The 23,809-nt window shown below is 37.7% G+C and overlaps 2 protein-coding genes across 2 annotated transcripts; one reads left to right on the top strand and one right to left on the bottom strand.

The window, feature by feature from the left end:
- The first annotated feature begins 4,518 nt into the window (after positions 1–4,518).
- LOC308649169 (trace amine-associated receptor 6) lies at positions 4,519–7,023 on the top strand. The gene has a single exon (XM_081294645.1). It carries the CDS (start codon positions 4,663–4,665, stop codon positions 5,698–5,700), a length of 1,038 nt encoding a protein of 345 aa, XP_081150771.1. The 5' UTR covers positions 4,519–4,662; the 3' UTR covers positions 5,701–7,023.
- Positions 7,024–12,037: 5,014 nt separating this feature from the next.
- On the bottom strand, positions 12,038–14,647 carry LOC308649956 (trace amine-associated receptor 5). Its single transcript, XM_081295873.1, has 2 exons — positions 14,477–14,647; positions 12,038–14,060 (listed from the first exon to the last, which is right to left on the bottom strand). Exon 2 carries the CDS (start codon positions 14,029–14,031, stop codon positions 13,015–13,017), a length of 1,017 nt encoding a protein of 338 aa, XP_081151999.1. The 5' UTR covers positions 14,032–14,060; positions 14,477–14,647; the 3' UTR covers positions 12,038–13,014.
- Between the last annotated feature and the right edge of the window lie 9,162 nt (positions 14,648–23,809).

The raw sequence follows: 23,809 nt of genomic DNA, 5'->3' as shown, positions 1-23,809 counted from the left end.
TATATTCATTCCTTTGTTCTCTTTGGTGGCTCTTTTTGTAACTTGGAACTTTGGTCTAAATCAATTGAGAGACAAAAGAAAGAATAGCCTCAAGATTGTGTGTACGTGTGTGTGTGTGTGTGTGTGTGTGTGTGTGTGTGTGTGTTCACACACGTGCATGCACAGGCTGTGTAATTCTCTGGTTTTCTAATTGGTTTGATCCCATCTGTTTTCTACTTTGGGGGGCATTTCAATGGCATTTCAGAACTAATACTACATGCTCAATTTGTTCAACAGGGTGATCTTCAGACGATATGTAAAAATACAACCATTCCACAGTTAAAATTTTGGAATGCTTAAATGGATGTTTATAGGACAAAGATACATATTTACTTTGAAAGTAGTTATTGCTATGGTGTGAGCCACCATGCAAGTTCCCCTCACACCTCCCAAGACTTTTCATGATCCACAAAAGCAATGATCAATATAAGGCAAAGGAAGGCATCTTCAGGGCATGTCCACCTCTGAGAGGAACCTCCTTTCTGACAGATCATGGCCCACATCTTGCAAGACTGTATTTTCAGTATTTGCATATCAAGTCTGAATGTTGATTCATAAATCAAGTGGTCACATTTTGAAGAGGACTTGCTCAACAATAAATTTATTTTTGATCATGTTATCTTAAATGGGGGAAATTGAAGAATGGACTCAGAATTAACACATTATTATTTAATTATTATTTATTCATTATTACCTTCTAAAATTAAATGAGGTCTCTTTTCTTCATGTAGCCACTCTCCAAGTTAGAGCAGAAATGGAATAGAGAACATCAACAATGGTACAGAAGTTTTAAATCATACCCCATAGTGTGGTAGCCTTGAAGGGCCAAGCTCTCAATGTACAAATGTAGGCTCTGTGATGAGGTACATCTTTGGGGTAAGCTTGCATACCACACAGATCTCTGATGGGGTAAGCCTCCTGAGATCCCTTCCAACTCCTGTTTAGCGTCTGTCCATGAGAAGAAACCTTATGACTTTTGCATCAGGGATCGTTCTGTCCAGGGGACCACTCCATTGAAGAGAGTACTAGTAAGATGATTCAAGTTTAATTCTCTGTTTAGCTTTCCTTATTCATTCATCTCACTGTGCTGCCCTGTGCTCATTTTGAGCAGAAGGAAGATAGAATTGCAGGTATGGTAGGAGGAGAAGTGGGCTGATGAGGAGAGAAGCCTATGCTGTCACTGTCCAGGAGGTAAAGGAGCTAGAGTTCTTGTGCTTAGAGAACACATGGGAGGGAGAAGGGAACCCTTCCTGCAATTGCTCTATTTCAAGTTACACCAAGTGTCTGTGACACATCCCATAGGAATTGGTAAAGAAAATGCAAGTTTTGAGGAGAGTGACCATGAGCCTCAGGTAACTGGGGAGAGGGAATGCTCCTGCAGAGATTATTGAAGAATTCAGGTTTGTACTGCATGAGAGTGGCATGATCTGGACGTTCAATAACCAGAAACCATGCCCACAAAGTGAATGTTACAAGCAGACCAAATTTGGTATAAAATTATGTGGTCCTCCCCCCCTTTCTCTTTTTCTCTGAGGAATAGATACAGAAAAGTGGGGGGTAAGGCATGGGTGACAAGAAATTAAAAAGCAGGTATTTCCTTTTCCTAAAACCAAGCCCTTTAAGCTCATACCTGCCTCCTGGAGGCAGGGAGGACAGGGATATTCAAGTAGGTATGGGTTGAGGTTTTAAATTGGAGTGCCCTGAAACTGAAATTTTCAACACTCAAAGTGACTGGACCATTATGAGTCATACCTGAGGTATAAACCAAAGAACCTGGGAGGCTGTGATCACAGAAAATGTGATTGCTTCTTGTTCATCATCATACTCAAAGTAGTCCATAAGCAGTTAATGAAGATTTAACTCATCAAACCCAAATGGATTATATAGTGAATCAAATTAATTCAGTGATAACGCTCACTTGTTGGCTTAGATCATTACTGAAATGAATTAATTGCATATAAACAATGCCCATCACTCTTAGTTTACTGTTTAGCACTTTGGCCCAGCTGTTTGTTTGGTGACCAGTAGCCTCTAATCCATAGAGACAGGGTACAGATCATTTCTCTCCTTTTCCTCTCATTAATAGTCTTCTGAGTTTGGGCACTGCCATGACTACAGGGCATCATTATCACATTTTTCTCTTTCCTTGGTCATAATGAGGGAGTTTCACACTCTCAGTCACTGGGGAGGAAGTCAAGTTAGTGGGCTTTTATTTTTGAAATGTCTTTGAGGATTTCACAACACACAAGCTAAAGGTCAATGTAAAAATGACACTGAAAACTTCAGCTGATGCAAGACCACCTAAAATTTGCCTGCAAATGCCTTGGGTATTAGGATCTTAACTTCCTGAAGATGGTCTTACAACCAACACCAGTAGAGTCAGATATGTACAAGAATTTTAGAGGCTTTGGAAAAGAACTTCTAATCCCATCCCACCTCAGTACTGGGTGAGGTGCTTTTTATTGACTAAGTGCCAATGTAGAAATGGGAATTGAGTTAGATTCCTGTATCAAGTTTAGATGATACAGTGAAAACATACAAATATTGAAGAAACATGTTTGTTTAATGCTATTTTTAGTGACTCCTTTGATTGTATCTGCCTGTCATTGGCTTACTATACTCACAAGCTATTGTCTTTCTCCCTTAAAGTGCTTATCACCATTTGAATTCATAAATCCATCTCTATACTTACTCGCTTCATGTTTCTCATCCTCTCAAGACCTAAAACGTCATGAGAATAGGCATCATATGTGTTTGGGCCATTATTTTATACCAACCTAAGGGATTCACTAAATATATTTTCAATACAGGAATTCATTAATAAATATACCTCAGAAGGATGGAGGGAGGCATAAAGTTATGATGACATTAAATGCCATAAAACCTATGGGAAAACTCCCCACACCCAAGTATCTTCAAATTTAAATGTCAATACAGATTATGTTGAGAAAAAACTCACATAAGGTTGTGTCTACTAAGCAATCGACATCAATTCATCAAAGGAAAAAAAAAGACACTCAGAAAGAATTAGGAGAAATCTGAAAGAATATTTGGTTAATAACACTAATTTTATTCATTAGTAATCAGATGGCCAGTTAGATTACTAAAAATATGCCTCTTATTTGGGTCTAGGAATACAGCTCATTTGGTAGGGTGCTTGCTTTGCATGCACAAGGCCCTGAGTTCAATCTCCAGTATCACAAAAAAAAAAAAAAAAAAAAAAAAGAAAAGAAAAAGAAAGAAAAAAAATACCTTTTGCTTTTTATATTGTGAAAAGCAAGTTCACAAATATCTCTCAACCAGCCCTGCACTGCCAAGGTCTTGAATTCTTCCTCAGGAAGACTGAAGATTGCTTTTCCTTGCTCTTCAATGTTCCACCGCTCCAGGGTTGAAACAATTCCTAAGGAATTCATTTCTACATTCTCACTTCTTCCTGCTCATTACTCCTGTGTGAGTGTGTGTGTGTGTCTGTGTGTGTGTGTGTGTGTGTGTGTGTGTTGCTGGGGATTGATCCCAGGGCCTCACACATGCTAGGTAAGTGCTCTTTCACTGAGCGACATACCCAGTCCTCATTTCTCATTCCTTTTTAAGACACTTCTTTATCACTGGGCAGAGAGACCAATCACCAGGAACCACAGCTGAATGTGTAGTGATAAGGTTCACTGCCTATTTGTCACATACATGGATAGACATTACAGATGTGCTTCAGGTGACAAGGTCCTGAGAGAAGAGCTGACTTTCTACCAGCATCTCAGGAATGTTCAAGTGTCTAAATCTTTAATGTTTGAAATAATATATTTCATCAATCTCAAGTTTCCCCCACTGCATCTTATCTTTTTGATTGTTGGTAGATATTGCAAATGCAGAAATGATTCTTGACAGGATAGAAAGAGCCAAGTTGAACTTTAAAGTTTGTACCTTATTATAGCTTTGCAACAAAAATCCAAGGTACAAAAATCTTAGTAACAAAAATTCAAGGTACAAAGATCCAGTAAGGTGGCTAGGTCATGGTTGGGAACACCCCCTATTCAAGTCTATACATGAAGGAAAAAAATCTTTGGCCCCAAATACATAATGTCAATTAAATTTAATGTAGAATAGAGACTTGTTTTGTAAAATAACTTTCCTAATAACCACTGTTGGAAATAGTCTTCTAGTTCACACCTTGTACCACAGGGATTCTGTTGAGGGAGTTCCCATTGAAGGTGTCTGTTTAGCTGGAAGGACTGAAACCTTTACACAATGATGCAAGACATTCGACATGGAAATAAACCTGGAGAAGATGATCCATCAACACTAATCACATTTATTAGTGACTGTTGCTCAGAAGAACTGTAGAGGTAAAAATAAAATGTAAAACAAAAATAATGAGTAAAAGCAAATTTTATCAAATTAAGGAAAAGAAACATTGGCTGCTTGAAATCAACCCCCAGTAATCTTTTACAATATTATATTTTGGACTTTATTATTTTCTAGAAAGTGTTCAGAATTTATAATACAAATGGAAAATTATTGTAGGGATGATATCTGATAATTTTCTGTTGTATTGGTGCATGTAGGATCAGAATAATACATTCTTGACAATCAGAGGTGAAGCTTTTGCACATACAAGCAGCAGCACCAATGAGCAGCAACTCATCCCCACCTGTAGCTCCGCTGCTTTGCTACGAGAACCTGAATGGGTCCTGTATTAAAACTCCCTACTCGCCAGGGCCCCAGGTGATTCTCTATGCAGTGTTTGGCTTTGGGGCTGTGCTGGCTGTGCTGGGAAACCTGCTGGTGATGACTTCCATTCTCCACTTCAAGCAGCTGCACTCTCCAACCAATTTCCTCATCGCCTCTCTGGCCTGTGCTGACTTTTTGGTGGGAGTGACTGTGATGCCCTTCAGCATGGTCAGGTCCGTGGAGAGCTGCTGGTACTTTGGCCGAAGTTTCTGCACTTTTCACACTTGCTGTGATGTGGCGTTTTGCTACTCTTCTCTCTTCCACCTGTGCTTCATCTCCATTGACAGGTACATTGCTGTTACCGACCCTCTGGTCTATCCCACCAAATTCACGGTATCTGTGTCAGGGATTTGCATCTGCATCTCCTGGATCCTGCCCCTGGTGTACAGTGGTGCCGTGTTCTACACAGGTGTCTATGATGACGGTCTGGAAGAATTATCCAATGCCCTCAACTGCATAGGAGGTTGTCAGGTAGTTGTCAATCAAAACTGGGTTTTGATAGATTTTCTTTCTTTCTTTCTACCTACGATTGTTATGATAATTCTGTATGGTAATATTTTTCTTGTGGCTAGACAGCAGGCTAAAAAGATTGAAAATGTTAGTGGCAAAGCAGAATCATCCTCAGAAAGTTACAAAGCCAGAGTGGCCAAGAGAGAGAGAAAAGCAGCCAAAACCTTGGGGATCACTGTGATAGCATTTATGATCTCATGGTTACCATATAGCATTGATTCATTGGTTGATGCTTTTATGGGATTTATCACTCCTGCCTATATTTATGAGATCTGTGTTTGGTGTGCTTACTATAACTCAGCCATGAATCCTTTGATTTATGCTTTATTTTACCCTTGGTTTAAGAAAGCTATTAAAGTTATTATTAGTGGTCAGATCTTAAGGAACAGTTCGGCAACCATGAATTTGTTCTCTGATCAAATGTAAGCAATTGGATTGAAGAAGTGGAAGAGTTCATTTAAAAAATTATTGTGCATTATAATTATACATATTAATTGGATTTGTTGTTACACATTCATAGATTCATACAACATAATTTGTCCAATTTCCTCCTCTAGTATGCAGATATCTTTAAGATATCCAAATGAAGACTGTGGTAGCATGCTTGTCTAGCATACATGAGGCCTTGGGTTCAATCCCCAGCTTCACAAAAATAAAACACAAAGCAAAATAAAACCCAAATGAAGTATTTTAAAAACTCAAGAAAAACTAGTGATGAATACAAATAAATTGCTCTTCAAATAGATAGGATATGACCATGTTTTCAGTCATTGTTAAGATGTCTCTGTCACTTCTCCAAAAATATTAACTTGACTATTAAATATCAAGTTATTATTTAATTGCTCAGAGCTCAACATATCTCATCCCTGAGGACACTTCCCTCCCTCCTCTCTTCCTTCAAGTCACAGAATTTCCATTTGTTTTGGTATGTTCCCTGAAAATATCTTTGTTCTCTTTTGATTCCCATTCCTTTTCTCCTTACAAAGTTTGCTACTTGATCTTAGCCTGTTAAAAATTTCATGCATGAATAGCCTTTCTGGCTTCTTGTTCTCTTTTACCTTTTTTTTTTAAAAAAAATAATTTTTACCAAAGGAGCCTCTTGGGTAACAGCTTAATCTATTCAGTCTGATGGGAGATCTCAGGTGTGGGGGCAATTTTCAAATATAGACATCTTCTTGACCAGATTGTTGTGATTGTCTAACAAATTACTATCCTTCTGTGTCATCATATTCCCTCCCAAAGTAGAAGGAAAAAGCTCCCATGGTTACCAGAATGGTGTTAGGGTGATGATCATGTGGCTTCTCTTCTTGCTATTGCTGGACACTGAATAGTTTGGATGGTCAACACCCTGTGTTATAAGCTTATGTTTAAATACAATGACTATCACTTGTTCTTGGAGGGGGAATCTCTTTTGACTGTGGTCTCTAGTTCTCTTTCATTTTCTTTTAAAAAAGCTTAATCAGAATAGAGAATTTGTAAGGCTGGTGGAATATAAATCAATAACAAACATTCAGATATCCGTTCATTTTGTTCAATTACCAAACAGGATGTATGCCTACATCATATTGAAATCTGTCCTCAGAGCCTTGGATGCAAGTAATAACATTTGTCTTTAATAAGCTTTGACTCTAGCAAGATGCAATGTTGGTCATGGAGGACAGGTTTTAAAAGGACAAACACTAGCTCAAGCAGGTAATGGAGGTTCACATCCATGGTGAGCAGTCTTCTTGATGTTATGCAAAGAGAAGGACCTTTTATCTTGTGATTACCCCTCCACAAACATATAAAAGAAGACATCAGAAGAATTCTCATTAAGGACTACACAGAATTCATGACTGGTGTCTTTATACTGATAAGGTCATCAAAAATAAGGAATGTGAGAAATCGTCCCAGTCTAGAGGAACCTGAAGACACGTGACAACTACATGTGCTGTGATATCCTAAATGGGAAGCTGAAGCAGAAAAGGGATATCAGGGAAAGTGAGGAAATCTGAATAATGAATGTTCTTTTTATTAATATGTTAATGATAATGTACCAACATTTGTTTATAGGTTGTTATAAATGCACCATACTAATTAAAATGATAATTAGAGAAAGTGTGGGTGAGTATATAGAAATTCTCTGCATTATCTCTGCAACTTTTCTGTAAATGTAAAAGTACTCCAAAACAATGTGTGTGTGTGTGTGTGTGTGTGTGTGTGTGTGTGTGTATAAATGGAGTATACAATTCTTGCTTGATGAAGTTCCCAACTGGTCTACCTGAAGACAACAAGGCACGTTCATTCATTTCTCCACTATACAAATGTCTGTGAAGGATAGTGTATACCAAGTTTTGGGTTCAGTGTGATTAGAAATAGAAAACAAAGAATACAGAATCCTCAGTGGGAAAAAAAGTTGCCAATAATTATGTCTTATAATTCATAGGACTTAAAGCTCTAAAAGATACATTTGAGGAGCACAGAGGAAAGGAGAATTCATATGTGAATGGCAGACCAGGGAGACAAAGAAGTAGCATTTAGGTTAGGCCTTAAGTTATAAAAAGATTTTTGAAGGAAAGAAGAAATGGGAAGAGATTATCAAGCTGAGGGAAGAGCATGAGAAAATAAACCAAGAAAGTATAGTTTTCAGAGAATATAGAGATAAAACAATTAACAACCACACAAAGAGTACGCACCCTTTAAAGCTTCCTGGTGTGAGCATTACATAAAGTTATTCCAAGGAAAAGAGTTTCTGTATCAATAATGTTTGAGATAGTTTGCATACTATATCCTGCTCTTGGAGTATACCACTATCCAAAGTCCTATTAAAGACTCTGAGAAACCCTGTTTTAACAAAACCCATCTGACCTTGTTTAAATATGAATTTTTAAAAAATGTTTAACCCATGAAGACCTCTTTGAGGTGAAAGGCTGAATAATAGGACTCCTGTCCTAGGAAAATATTGGTCTATATCATTGATTTGGTACTTATCAAATATATTCCTTATTTTGTCTTGGTCTTTTTCACTATAATCCAGCAAGTTCAATGTGTATTTTTTTGTACAATTTTACTTATTTATTATTTGTTATTCTTAGGTATACATGACAGTAGAGTGTATCTTGACATATTATACATACATGGAATATGGCATTCTAATTAGGATCCCATTCTTGCAGTTCAATGTATATTTCTAAAAGGCAAAGATGGGTTTAGAACTCATGGTATAATAATGAATAATAATACTCATGATGTACTTATTATCAACTGTGATATATAAGATAAATTATATGATATGTAATACACAACACAGTGTGATTTAGGAAGACAAAGAGAATGCTAAAGTCTGAGGAAGCTGAGAAAGTCCCTTGGAGAGCTCAGAATATAGCCTGAGCGTGTATCACTCATTTAAATAGAATAAAAGTAGAGAGACAATTTCTACTCAGAGTAAACTTTCATGAAATACATAAAGTTGGTGGCATATCAAGCATCATTAAGCATACAAAACGAACAGTCAAAACACCAGTCAGTACAAAGCAGAGTGTTTGTGTTGGAATGCCACAATCAATCACAGTATTGTTTTAGACCCTATCATTACACCACCCAATGAACAACCATAACATAACCAATATGTGATTATTGAGAACATGAAAAATGTTAGTCTGAATTGAGGTAGGCTGTAAGTAGGAAATGCCTATCAGATTTGCACAAACCTAGCATAAACAAGCACGTAAAATCTCTCATTAATTTTTATATTAATTACATGTTGAAATTATCAATTTTTATATATTGAGTTAAATTATGAGTTAAATACAATTTTTAAACTTTTTCAAGTTGGATACTAGAAAAGTCTTAAACTACATACATAGTTCATAACATATTTCTATAGGACAGTTGTACTTTATAGAGAATAAAAATGAATTATAAGACCTGATTCAAGCCCTTTAGGGCTTAAAAATTAGGATTCTAGCCCTTAAGGGTATAAACGTAACAAGTAAGTAAAAATATATGAACCATGATAAAACTAGAATATTTATTTCCAACTGATGTGGAAAAATTCATATAGAACTTATTCCTATGTTTGACTCATTTTACAAATGAGAAAACTGGGATCTTATAGAAGCAAAGTAATTTGCAAGAAATTATACAGTTAGTAAAAATCTCTTTGCCAAAATTTGAATTCAAAGCATTGAATTTTAAGCTCAAATTAATTTTTTTTACAGAAATGAGAATTTAAGAAAAAAAGAGTGGATATCACAAAATAATACAATTAAGTAAATGCTACCCATAAGAAGGTACACAGCATTCAGAGTTTATCATGCAAGCTAGTAGTTCCTGGTAAACTTTAGATCATAGTCACATTAAAAATATACTAAAATTTAAGTGCCCGCTTCCAAGAAAAAAATTCACATAATCACATTTTCATAATATTTAGCGTCCTATTCCTAAGTTCCCAAACCCCTGAGGTCATGGATACACCGCTTCCAAGTCAGACCCAACTTAGAGTGGTTGAAGTATAAAAACCTCAACAATCTCTGTAACTTTAACATAAGAGAAGTTTATTTCTTGTTCATGTGAAGTCTGGTGTGAATCCGGAGCACTATTATGTGCAGCTGTCCTCAATATCTGTGATGCAGACCCCTTTGATTTTGTGGTTCCATCTTTTTAGCAAGAGACCAGTTAGTGCCTCAACTGGAACAAATTATCAGGGTAGTCTATGAAGAGCAGAACCGAGCAGGCAGCCCCACCTAGTGGTTGGGAAAGGTAGGGTGAGCAAGTGCTGTTGGTGCGCCTCTGCTGTGTTGTGTATTAAGTCATACCTCTCAGGATTTGGATTTGGCACAGACTGGCTTAAACATATTAGAGTTTATTAAGTAATAGTAAAACTGAAAGAAGAGATTTCTGGCTTTGGTTTGGTTATTATGATTTAATATTGTGATTATGATTTAAATTATGATTTAAATATAGTTTTTAAATCTAAAGCACCTTTTGTTAAGGGTGCCATGATTCCCTGATAATGTCATTACTGGTTCTGGAGTGGCCTCTGGAGCTTCAGCCAAATCTCAAATATTCCTGGACGCAGGGAGGAGCAAGAGACAGGGAGAGAGGGCTTTCCTGGAGCCTCTCTCAACAGCCACATCTTCATCTATGGAGGAAAGGTTCTGATGCCATGGAGAAAGGAGGCCATGGCCATTAGGTGAGAAATAAGCACTTCTTCCCTGAAATAATTGAGAAAATGAAACCTAACAACAAAAACAAAATTCCTTGACAAATCTTCTCAAATGCGTTTTCTCTACAAATTCATAAGAGAGTGAATTGAGAGAGACAGGACAGAAGAAAATAACTAAGGTTTTCTCAATGACATCTCTGACCTTTTTAATTTCTCCCTTAGTATTATTTTTTTCAACTAATGAACATTTATTCAGCACAATGTAGAAAACACTGATTTGACAAATGCATGAGACATGAATGAGACATGAGAGTGAATGAGACCCAGTCACTTCAAAGACTTGTCACCAGGGGCTGGGGATGTGGCTCAAGCAGTAGCGCGCTCGCCTGGCATGCGTGCGGCCTGGGTTCGATCCTCAGCACCACATACCAACAAAGATGCTGTGTCCGCTGAGAACTAAAAAATAAATATTAAAAATTCTCTCTCTCTCTCTCTCTCCTCTCTCCTCTCTCACTCTCTCTTAAAAAAAAAAAAGACTTGTCACCAAAGTCTGGGGTGACAAGCATCACCTGAAGTTCTCATCTTAGGACAGAGACATCTTCCTGGAGTTCACAAGGAAATCAGCACCAGGGACAGAGTCAAAGATTCACAGTGGCATAGTCATTCAAAAAAAAAAAAAAAAAAAAAAGGTGCAGTCTCTGAGCAATCAGCAGAAAGCTAACCAACGTCTTATCCATGCCTAACAAAGAATAATTAAAATCTCACTGGACTATAGCAGTTAACCCAATAGCAAGTTAGAAAAAATTGTGAGACCAATTTAATAATTCTCGTTTTTAATGTCTTTTTTCCTCATTTGACCTTCATTAATACTTACAAGCAAAATGGTGAAGTTGTATTTCTCTAAATGAACTCAGATGGAATAATATTGCCTGAGTCAAACATTCAATAAATACTGATTGAGTTCCTACTGTGTGGGCGATATTATGCTAGGTTCCTGGGATAAGGAAGTGAGGACACAGTCAGCCATAATATCCAGACCATATCCAGACGAACAAAGATGCACTGAGGTTGTCACCATATCTAAATGGCATGAATACCAGCTGGGTGATCAGGAACAGATCTCAAGTCTGTGCTGTGTGTTGACCTGTGCTACTTCATGATAACTGTATTTCAAAGTAACTATTTTCTTTTACAATGCTACCTTAAAACAGTTTTATTCACTTGAAGGTCTTGTTATGAGATGGGAGTCTATGATCATAACCAGAGTGTCAAAACAGTCATAGCACAAAAAAGTAAGAATATTTGCCTTAGTAGAGTTAATTCTCACTCAGTAAGGGAGAGGGACAATAACCCCATAATAAAGTATCACCAGAAACATTCTGTTTAGACATCAGAGTCTCAGAAAATTGATATGTAAAGCAGGTTTCCATTTTTCCAAGGGCAAAACATTTTTGCCAGGTGCAAAACATTTGCTTTTTATACCCTGTTCTCATAAGTAATGATGATGAACTGGACTTCAAGTCCTGGGGTCAGGTCTTTACCTGTTCACCCATCAGCTTAAGCTCCCCATGCGGTATCCATCACAGGTCTGATTCTTGTTCTCCTTCCTCCCTGATTCATTGGTAATAGAGACTGCACCATTATACTCATGTCTCTGTGTTTCTATGATTCTCTAGAAGCTGATTCTCCTTCCTGATTTTTAATACCAGTCCTACTCACAGATTTATTGCCATTGCTAGTAATGGCTGCTGAGACACACTTGATCCAATTCTGAGAAGTATGTGACACAGGTACTTGTTTTCCCAGTGAAAACCATGAGCTCGTGCTAGTGGAAAGATAGTGATTCTAACTGGTGATTAAAGGAGGGAATAATTAAAATGATAAGATGGGAATAATTATCACTTACTAAAATAATTTTAAAAAATGAAAACATTCCTTCAGGAACATAATATATTTACTCAATGATCATTAAAATAAATAAGTCTGACTTATAATTCTATTTAGTGGTTGACTTCCAAGAGGACAGGAATTCTAAAATGAACATTTTGAAAAAAGAGGTATTTCAAACTCTTGACAATGACTTAAAAATGTGAAGTGAAATTATGATTTAAACAAGGTTTCCAATATTATACTAGGCAATATTTTAGCTTCAGGACACTTTAGAGAGAAAACAGTACAAACCCCAGGTTTTATGAATGAGGACACTATAAGGCAAGGGAGATGGAAGATTCAAAGATAGCTGAAGTCTCACCATGCTGCTTCATGTGGCAGAACCAGGGAGCTCTATCCTTCCACCTCTGCATCTTAGTTGTTTCAAGGAAGCAATGACTTAGGAGCCAAATATTTCCCCAGCATTGTGGCTTATCCACGACGTCTTTAGATGACTTAGCTCTCTCCTTTCCCTACATTCTACTATGAGAGCACTGAATAAGAGGAGCACTCATCTCTTTCCAAATTAAGCTATCTTTCTCCTGCACTTGAACCCTGGAAGCTACCTACAAACTCATGACACCACGCAACCCACAGCTCCGGTGCCACTCATCCTTCCCACCATGCCTTCCTACAGGATTCCTGCCTGCATTCAGCAGAAGGAGTTATTCTTGGTACAAATCAATAGTGGGGGTCCGTGGCAAGAAGATCTCCCGGCTCAGGATGAGTTTCAGTGCCTTCCTGAACCACCGGTAGGAAAAGACGTAGATGATGGGGTTGCAGGCTGAGTTGAAGTAGGCAAACCAGATAAAGATGTCAAAGATGAGTGGTGGTGTGACAAAGTTAAGGAGGCTGTCCACCAGGGTGTCCACGGTGAAGGGAATCCAGCACATGAGGTAGATGCCCACAGCGATGCCTAGGGTCTTGGCAGCTTTTCTCTCACGCTTGGCAGCCCCAGCCAAGCTTTTGCTCAAGGTGCTGATCTGTCGAGCCTGCCTGGTTGCAACCATGAAGATCTTCACATACAAGCTAATCATGAGGAGGCAGGGGATAAAGAATGCAGGGAAGTTTAACCAGCCCCAAAACTTATTGAACAGCAGCTGGCAACTGCCCACACAAGGCATCTCTTCCAGCCACTGGCTAAGTCCTCTTTCTACAAAATCTGTGTAGAGGAGGATGGCAGTATAAGCTGCTGGCACTCCCCACCCTGCTAAGATATACTTGAGGGCCACCCTGATTGTGAACTTGGAGGGATAGAGCAGGGGGTCGCAGATGGCACAGTGACGGTCAATGGAAATGAAACAGAGATGGAAGATGGAGGTGAGGCAGAAAAGAGTGTCCAAGTAGGTGTGCAGACGGCAGAGGAAGTCCCCAAAGAACCAGCAACTCTCCACAGAGCGAACAGTGCTTAGTGGCAGCACCAGAAGACCCAGCAGCATGTCAGCCAGGGCCAGGGAGAGCAGTAAGAAGTTAGTGGGAGTGTGAAGCACTTTAAAGTAGGACACAGAAAATACCACAAACAGATTCCCTAGGACTGTAGTAAGTATGCCTGCTGCACAGGACAGGTAGATGACCAGCTGGATACCCAGAGGATGGACTGTCCTGGAGCAAGACCCATTCACCTGGTAGCAGAATGCTGCAGGGAGTTCTTCAGCACCACCACGGGTGAAGACAGCTCTCATTGATAAGTTCTACTCTTCTCTCTTTGGAACTGGCCACCAAAATTTAAAAAAAAAAAAAAGTACATATATTTTTTTTCTGCTAAAAAATCAGAAAATGAGAGCAAAAGAGAAAACTAATGTCAATTGAACCTAGTACAGTTTCCCTGGGTACTGAATCAAAAGTGCACTGGAAGCTGGGTGTGGTGGTACATGCCTATAATCCTAGTGACTCTGGAGGCTGAGGCAGGCTTGCAAATGTGAGGACAGCCTTAGCAACTTAGCAAGACCTTTGGCAACTCAATGAGACCCTGGCTTAAATTTTAAAAATAAATAAAGAAAAAGGGCTGAGACTAAGAATGCAACTCAATTGTAAAATACCCCTAGGTTCAATCCTTAGTATCCACCCCCCAAAAAAGTGCACTGAAAATCAAAAGTAGCATAGGGTTCAAGGTTTTGTTGAACTTACTTCTGCTAGCCTTGGTTTGTCTGAATGGTGCACACAAGATCCTTATGGAAAGAGAAGGATATAAGTTAAATATTCCTTCAAGGAAAAACTGATCATGTGATACTATTTAGAATAAAATTATTTAAAGGGTGTCTTTCCCATGTTAATAAAGTACTTGTCAAATGTAAAGTGACATTTAAAGTTATGAATCTGAGCCAAGTGACAAATTAATTTTTGTTAAGAAATCATCGCTTCAGGAAAAGGAAATTTTATCACCTCTCTTCAATAATTAAATTGACAATAAATTAAAATCAATTAAAGCTTTTAATTAGGCCAATTTTTCCAAAATGAAAAACTCAGCAGGCACATAATCAAAAGAATAAAAAATTGCCCTATTTTAGTTTTTCATACTGCACATTTTCTAAAGATTATACACAGTGTTTACACATCTTGGAAGAACTATCTGAGAGACTATATGAGAAAGTATTTTGTATAACAAACACAAGTCTGTAAACTATTAAAAAAATTCTAATGATCTGAATCCAGGGTTTCCAAGCTACTTACACAGGTAGGAGTCAGAGTCACTTCACAGGAAGGTTTTCTGTGTAAGCAGGTAGAGATTAGGAATGTAGAATACTCTCTCCCCACAGATGACAGATGTGCTACCAGTTCATGATTTATACTTTCCATAGAAACAGCTCCCCATGTAGTGGGATACAAATGGGCAGTGGAGGAGTACCAAGGGACCTAGTTTGCACTATTCACAAGTCTCTGTTGTTTAGGTTTCTTTCTCAATATGGGATTATTTACTCTGAAAATTAATTAGAGATGAAATTTAAAGATAATGGATTTAGATATACCTTTTCTTTCACTCCTGAGTTCTGGGTTATTCACAAAGGTACTCTATTTTCTTATGTGTGGATAGTTTCTATCCACAACTATAGACAATTAAAATATTTAATGTTAATATTTATCAAATTCCATTTTATTTTATTTCATTTTCCGTAAGTTCCATACATCCCTTCTACTTTAGAATTCTTTCTGTGAGTTTCTCAATATGAGCAAAAGTTGAGAATTAATTCTTTTTGGCAAATCATTACCCGAGGAGAGTTCTAAATGTTGGTCATGGGGAGGGAAAGGCTGTAAGGAGATATTCCAGCAGGGAAGAAATTCTAGCTGAGGACCCTTACGAAGCCCATGTGTCCTCAGAAGCATTTGAGACAAGAAGTAAGTTTCCAAGAACTGCCTCTAGTCATATTTGTAAGCCAGATGAGCAAATTTGCTGTAAGGCCAATAAAGTGGGAATTAAAACAAACAAACAAACAAACAAACAAAAAACCTGGGAAGCTACTTTTTTAGAGATGCAAACAAAGAAGCAATTTCAGAACTTGTGTATGGAGTACAGAACTACCCACATTTAGTAGAACCTATGCAATCCAATAAAGGTAAATTAAATGTTGACAAAGGAAAGGCAGGGGTAATCATTAGACAATGCAAACAATAGGACTTTATATATAGAGAGAACTGGTTCTAAATCTTGCTCCTAACATATGAGCTATTTGGTCTCAGAAAAGTTGCTTAACCTTTCCGAGAATCAAAAGTTCTAATATACAAGTTGTAAGGGGTGTTAAAATATTTAGAAGATTAATAAAATACAAACCAGTCACCTGAATCATAATAAGCAATTAATAAAAATTGATTTCTTATATTGCCTTTATTTTATATCCTCTCTGTATTTATACCTTGTGTCAGATATTTGCTTGAATTTCTCTTTTATGATGCTTTTGGAATTGTCCTCAAGGAATTAATATTTTACCCCAGTGTGCTGGTAAATGTCTTGAATATAGGAATTTTCTGATCTCTTTTAAATCTCCCCACTGTGCTGTACATAGCCTCCTCTGCACTGTACTTAATGCTGAAATAATTGATCCTAGATTTCCAAAGCTTGGACTCCATGTCCTACTTATGTGCTTCTTTAATTCTTATACTTCCTTATTGTTTAGCAGCCATTAAGACCTTATTTCTTTTCAGGGCTCCATCAATCACAATCTTCATGAGATAAGGAGTTTGTATAATTTAACCATAGGGCTTGATGCCTGTTTCAGTGCCTGGCATATATTAGTCACAGAAGGATCATGCATCGAATGTGATTCATCACAGCCTAGACAAGCCAGCACTGTAAGAATGCTATGAAAATACTGGTCAACAGTGTGACTTTAATTAGCAGCTTTCTCCTACCACTAGGTACAAGGCAAGTTATGAGACATGGAGGTCAACTTCACTTAGACATTGTGGTGCGGTTGCTTTAACAGAGTTGTTTTGGCTGTAAGGGTCTGTGGTCTCCAGATGTAGCATGGGAACAGGGGGGAACCAGGAAGGGATTTGAAAGGAGCAGAGAGGGTGGTGGTGAGAACAAAAGCATTGGCCTGGGGGTAGGATTTAGGGTTCAAGTTCATTGGACTCAGTTATATGGCCTGGAACCATTCCTGGATCCAGTGTCTTCACCTTATTTTTCTAATCTCACTTCTCTCTTTGTTCTGCTTTTTTTTTAAGTTTAAAAATTAATTTGGGTATTTCTCCTTCTTGTACACATTCATATAAATTATTCTTAAATCCTTTCTGGAGCAAGGGGTGGAAGTAAAAGTTATTATTATTATGAATCTTGGAATTATCAGTACGAATTCAAGTAATACATCCCAGAGAGATAACCATACAAAGATAAACTGCATGCTAAAGGATATTCTATGGAATATTGTTAATAGTAGTGAAAAATGTAAACAATCTGAATACTCTCTAATATGGGATGGATTAAAGAAACTGCAGTATATACCATGCAATACAATATTTTGCAATTATTAAAGCTAATAATACAGTTATGTAAATAAAATACAAAAATAGGGCTGGGGATATGGCTCAGTGGTTGAGTAACCCTGAGTTCAACCCCCTTGTACCAAAAGGCAAATGAAACAAAAAACAAAACATGAAATTAAATAACTTGAATGTGTTTCAAAGGCAAATGAAGAGTATACTCTGGTTCAACAATCCAGGAAAGATTTTTTCTTTGCTATTAACCATTATAGTCATGATACATTATTAAGTGCTAAAGACAGATATGAAGAAAACAGGTATAGCAAAACTGAACATAAATATTTCTATGGGCCAATTTATACAGGAGAGGAGCTGACAGTGGCTCTCTCTGGTCTGTTTTGGAGTTATTGCCTTCATTGTACTTTTTTTTAGTGCTTGAAGTTTTGTTTCGTTCTTTGTAGTAAATCTGTATGATTTTAACCAAAGGGAGAACGTTTTTAATTTTGCTCCAAGAAAGATGCATAGATTTTATGTGTGCTCAGAAATTGAGTTCTGCCTCAGGTCCCTAGCCAGGTATACTGCACTCTTTCAATTGTTAACTGTGAATAAAATTCACAAAGGGGAGTATCCCAGATAACTGATTTAAAATAGTCTCAGTATCACAGCACCTCCTAATTTGGAATGTACCTCTGTAATTTAGTGATATCAAAGGTGTCATGGGATGTTAGCAATAGCTACTTAATCATCATTTATGGTCAAGAATGCTACTACCAGGGGGATCCAAGATGGCAGGCCAGAGGGAGGCAGCATTCTGTGTTGCTTCATGACCTGGGATTCAAATATTCAAATGAGAATACTGCTTCTCTGCGAGCAATATTCCTGTGATTCCTGCACAAGAATCACAGTCCCGTGCCCATCCAGGGCTTCAGGCCTCAGTGTCAGAGTAGGTCTCCTAACTACTCACCCATGCAGAAATACTGGTACCTGAGCAAGACCATCCACAGCAGCAGCACCCACACAGAACTTTCGGCCACCCACCCAAGAAGAAATCACTGATGTCGCTCCCACACAGGACACCTGGCAGCTTCCAACAAATAGGAACTCCAGCTTCCACTCCTGTATGGACCCCTATCTAGCAACGTGGGGATCCCCTGCAGAGTCTTGAGACTCTGCAGCAGCGAAGATAGTCCCCTACACACAGTGGCCTGCCTGCACCCGAGAACCTCACACAGGCTCTGAAGTCAGCCGGCAGCCACACACTGGAAACCACAGAGCTCATCTCTGAACTCATTGTCCCAAACCATCGCTCAGCTCCCCTCACCAGACCCAACAATCCACCACTGAAAGCAGGCGCCTCCATCTTGGGCGACCTTCATCACCATTTTCAGTGGGAGCAACTCCCAGTTTGGAACTCTGGCTGGCCATGTACCCAGTTTCTAACTCCCCCCTCTCCTCAGCAGCTACTCACCTGGCACAGTGACACCCTGGTTACCTTCACCATCCTGAGGGCGGAGATACCACCTAACAACAGATGACCCCACCTATTGGATGAGAAGGGAAGCAGGAACCATACTGATCTCCAACCAAAATAATACCTGTTTCTTCCTTCAAGATTTTTCCCCCTCCCTCTCTATTCTCCCACCCTCTTATCCCCAATATATGTAAAACCAAATACTTTGCATAACTTAGGATTTCAAGGTCTGGGATGTCTGAATAGTATATTACAGTTGTGTTGTATATTCTTTTTAGTTTTTTCTTCTTTTCCACCAATTTCTATTATTTTAATATTTTTATTTTATTAATATATATCTGTGTTCATTTTATGTACTCTATTATCTTCCCACTTACTTGTCTACCCCAAATTACTTCCTCTCCCTTCTCATGCTACTAATCTTCTTTAGATTTCTATTTAACAATTCCTAAGATATAATAACTCTATATCCTCACTTCCTACTTCCTCAGCATATCATCCTACTCCTCACCCCCAGTTTTTTGTCCACCATCAGAAACTGTAAACACTTTTACAAACTTACCAAGTATATTGTAGATAATAATTGAATTCACCATTTCTGTACATTGTGACCTAACTCTAAACATCTTAATAGCAAACATTTTTTTTTGGTAGGGTGTATATTGTTCATATTGGGATTTGTTAACATTGTCTTTCATCTCAAAGGAGAGGTTGGATTGGATTTGGTTGGATTGAATTGGATTCCTACAGAGGCACTATAAGCCTACAGTGTAAAAATGGTAACTCCTTGGATCCACAGTGCTATAAAGAAAGACACACAAGAAATATGAAAAGACAAAGGAAGAAAGTGCCCCAAACAAATCAAGATACCACATTATTAGAATCCATGGCCAGCACAACAGAAGAAATCACAGAGAAGGGTTTAGGATGTACAAAATTAAAATGTTCTGTGAATTAAAGGATGATATAAGAGAGCAAATACAGGCAGCAAAAGATCATTTGACAAATAGCTACATAAACAAATACAGGAAGTAAAAGATTACTTCAATAGGGAGATAGAAGTTCTAAAAAAAACAAACAGAAATCCTTGAAATGAAAGAAACAATAAATCATATAAAAAGTTCAATTGAAAGCATCACCAATAGATTAGACCACTTGGAAGACAGGACCTCAGACAATGAAGACAAAATATATAATCTTTTTTTGGGGGGGAGGTAATTTTTTTTATTATTATCTACACATGACATTACAATGATCTTGGCAATTCATACATTTGCATCATTGGGATATAATTTCTCATTTTTCTAATTGTACAGATTGCAGAATCACACTGGTCATAGAGTCACCTATATACATACATCAATCATAATGTCTATTCTATTCTGCTGCCCTTCCTATCCCCCCTACAAAATATATAATCTTGAAAAGAATATAGACCACACAGTGAAAATGGTAAGAAACCTTGAGCAGAATGTTGAGGGCCACAGCCAAGTCGGGATGATGCCTGTCATTTTGCCAGAAGTAATGGTTGAGAGGCGAGCCATTAAGATGATGCTGGATTGATTCAATTGTATATAGACCCCTGCTGTCCATCTTGGAGTTCTTGCAGGGATTTCCTGGGGAGTTCGTGTGCTGTGCCAGAGAGGGGGCCGAGTGGGTGGCATTCGGGAGAGTTCCTAGGGAGTGTGCATAGTGTGCTGTTGGAGTTCAGGCAATAAAGTTTCCTGTTTGAACATACAAGTGCTTTGTGGCGGCCCAGCGATTTGTGCACAGCCAGACTGTGGCAGCAGAACATTCAAAAAATATGGAATAGCATGAAAAGACCAAATGTAAGAGTTATTGGGATAGCAACTCTTAGCAAATATAAAAAAGTAGAGATACAACCTTGTTCTATCAGATCATAATGGAATGAAATTAGGAATCAATGATAAAATAAAACATAAAAGCTACTCCAACACCTGGAGACTAAATAATATGCTACTTAATGAACAATGGGTTGCAAAAGACATCAAGGAGGAGAGTAAAAAATTCTTAGAGATGAATGAGAACACAGATGAAACAAATCAAAATCTCTGGGACACTATAAAGGCAATGAACTAAGAGTAAAGTTCATTGCATGGAGTTCATTCCTTAAAAGAAGAAAAAGTCAACAAATAAATAACCTAACATTACATCTCAAAGCCCTAGAAAAGAAGAACAAATCAACACTAAAAGCAGCAGAAGACAGGAAATAATTAAAATCAGAACTGAAATCAATGAAATTGAAACAAAAGAAACAACTGAAAAATTTGACAAACAAAAAGTTGGTTCATTGAAAAGATAAGTAAAATTGACAAACTCTTAGCCATGCTAATGAAGAGAAAGAGAGCGATAACTCAAATTACTAACATCCATGATGAAAAAGGAAATATCACAACAGACACTACAGAAATACAGAAGATAATTAGAAATTATTTTGAAAACTTGTACTCCAATAAAATAGAAAATATTAAAGGCATTGACAAATTTCTAGGGCCATATTATTTGCTCAAATTGAATCCGGAAGATATACACAATTTAAACTGATCAATTTCAAGCAAGAAAATAGAAGACACCATCAGAACCTTATCAACTGAGATAAGCTCAGGACCTGATAGATACACAACCAAGTTCTACAAGACCTTTAAAGAAGAACTAATACCAATATTCTTTGATTTATTTCAAGAAATAGAAAAAGTGGGAGCACTTCCAAACTCATATCACCCTGATTTCAAAACCAGGCAAAGACACATCAACAAAAGAAAACTTTAGACCAATGGTAAAGAATAGAGGACACAGAGACTAACCCACATAATTACAGTTATATTAGACAAAGGTACCACAAACATACATTGAAGAAAAGATAGCCTCTTGAACAAATGGTGCTAGGGAATGGGAATCCATATGCAACAAAATGAAATTAAACCCCATATCTTTCATGCACAAAATTCAACTCAAAGTGGATCAAGGACCTAGGAATTAAACCAGAGACCCTGTGCCTAATGAAGAAAAAGTAGGCCCTAATGTTCATCATGTGGCACTAGGCCCCAGCTTTCATAATAAAATTCTTATAACTCAAGAATTAAAATCAGGAATTAATAAATGGGATGGATTCAAACTAAAATGCTTCCTCTCATCAAAATAAGCAACCAGTGAGGTGAAGAGAGAGTCTACAGCTTGGGAGCAAATTTTTACCCCTCACACATCAGATAAAGCACTAATCTCTAGGGTATATAAAGAGCTCAAAAAGCTAAACACCAAACAAACAAATAATCCAATAAATGGGCCAAGAAACTGAACAGACACTTCTCAGAAGAGGATATAAAATCAATCAACAAATATATGAAAAAAGGTTCAATATCTCTAGCAATTAGAGAGAGACAAATCAAAACTACTCTAAAGTTTCATCTCACTACAGTCAGAATGGCAGCTATTAAGACACAAGCAACAATAAGTGTTGGTGAGGATGTGGGGAAAAAGGTACAGTCATACATTGCTGGTGGGACTGCAAAATGGTGCAGCAATATGGAAAGCAGTATGGAGATTCCTTGGTAAACTGGGAATGGAACCATTTTTTGACCCAGCTATCCCACTCCTCAGTCTATAACCAAAGGGCTTAAAAACAGCACACTACAGGAACACAGCCACATCAATGTTTATAGCACACAATTCACAATAGCTAAACTCTGGAATCAACCTAGATGTCCTTCAGGAAATGAATGGGTAAAAAAATGTGGCATATATACACAGTATTACTCAGCAGTAAAAGAGAATAAAATCATGACATTTGCAGGTAAATGGATGGAGTTGGAGCACATAATGCTAAATGAAGTTAGCCAATCCCAGAAAAACAAATACCAAATGTTTGCTCTGATATAAGGAGGCTGATTCATAGTGGGGTTGGGAGGGGGAGCATGGGAGGATTAGACAAACTCTAGATAGGCAGAGGGGTGGGAGGGGAAGGGAAGGCGCATGAAGACAGGAAAGACAGTGGAATGAGATGGACATCATTACCCTAAGCACATGTATGGAGACACAAATGGTGTGAATATACTTTGTATACAACCAGAGATATGAAAAATTGTGCTGCATACGTATAATATGAACTGTAATGCATTTTGCTGTCATATATAACAAATTAGAATAATAAAAGTAAAAAGCTAGGCAGGCTTGGTGGCACCTGCCTGTAGTCATGACTACTCAGGAGGTTGAGGTGGGAGGATCACTTGAGCCCAGGAATTTGAGACCAAACTGGGCAATATAGCAAGGCACTGTCTAGAGGAAAATAAAAATAAAAATCTCTAAAGCAAATAAAAATTTCTAACCAAAAAAGGGTTTTATTCTACTTTCATAAGGATCTTTAGAAAATTTTCTTAAAAAATCTTTAAACTCTAAAAGTTTTTAAAAATCTTCATGAGAAAAAAAGTTAATAATGGTAATAATTTATTGGTCACCACTTGTGTGCAAAGCCATTGATCTCTACCATAACAGAAAAGGCATTATTGGTCTTGTTTAATGATTAGAGGTGGAGGTTCAGCCATGCAAAATAAGTTGTTTATGGCCACTTATTGTGTTTTGTCAACTTAAGCTGGAAACTGCTTTTGCTCAATCTCTCTCTGGATTCCCCATGAAAGGGACATGTGTGAGATTTGGAGAGCAGAAGTGAAGCTCTTCAACACACAGCCAGAGTACCCATAGTAGTCATCCTCATCATGAGGTTATGATTACTCTGTTCAACCTGTATGAGTTTTGGAAAGACGAGAGTTAAAATAACAATAATGTTGGGGATGCTTCATTTCTCTTTGGGTTAGCCTAGCAAGAGCATGTGGAGATATTTGGAGAAAAAAAAAATGAGCTAATAAAGTTTATGGACACCTTTGTAAGTTGTAAAAGTCCTTTGATAAGGTAAAAAATTATTATGACTGAAACAGAGGTTTCCTTCTACTTCTCATTTTTCTTCAATTTACTGGTCCGAGTAAATGCTTATCTATGAAGAGGATCACTTCTTGTCCTCAAACCACAGTTTCTTGTGATTGTCACATATTTTGTGTTACATT

Source organism: Spermophilus citellus (assembly GCF_964194105.1).
Source record: "Spermophilus citellus genome assembly, chromosome: 5".
Classification (NCBI taxonomy): domain Eukaryota; kingdom Metazoa; phylum Chordata; class Mammalia; order Rodentia; family Sciuridae; genus Spermophilus; species Spermophilus citellus.
Note: the sequence above shows the minus strand (reverse complement) of the source record. Positions and strands in the feature narration are given on the sequence as shown.

Bases quoted from the DNA above. Each gene is read 5' to 3' on its own strand.
- LOC308649169 (XM_081294645.1), top strand. From the start codon at position 4,663: ATGAGCAGCAACTCATCCCCACCTGTAGCTCCGCTGCTTTGCTACGAG.
- LOC308649956 (XM_081295873.1), bottom strand. From the start codon at position 14,031: ATGAGAGCTGTCTTCACCCGTGGTGGTGCTGAAGAACTCCCTGCAGCA.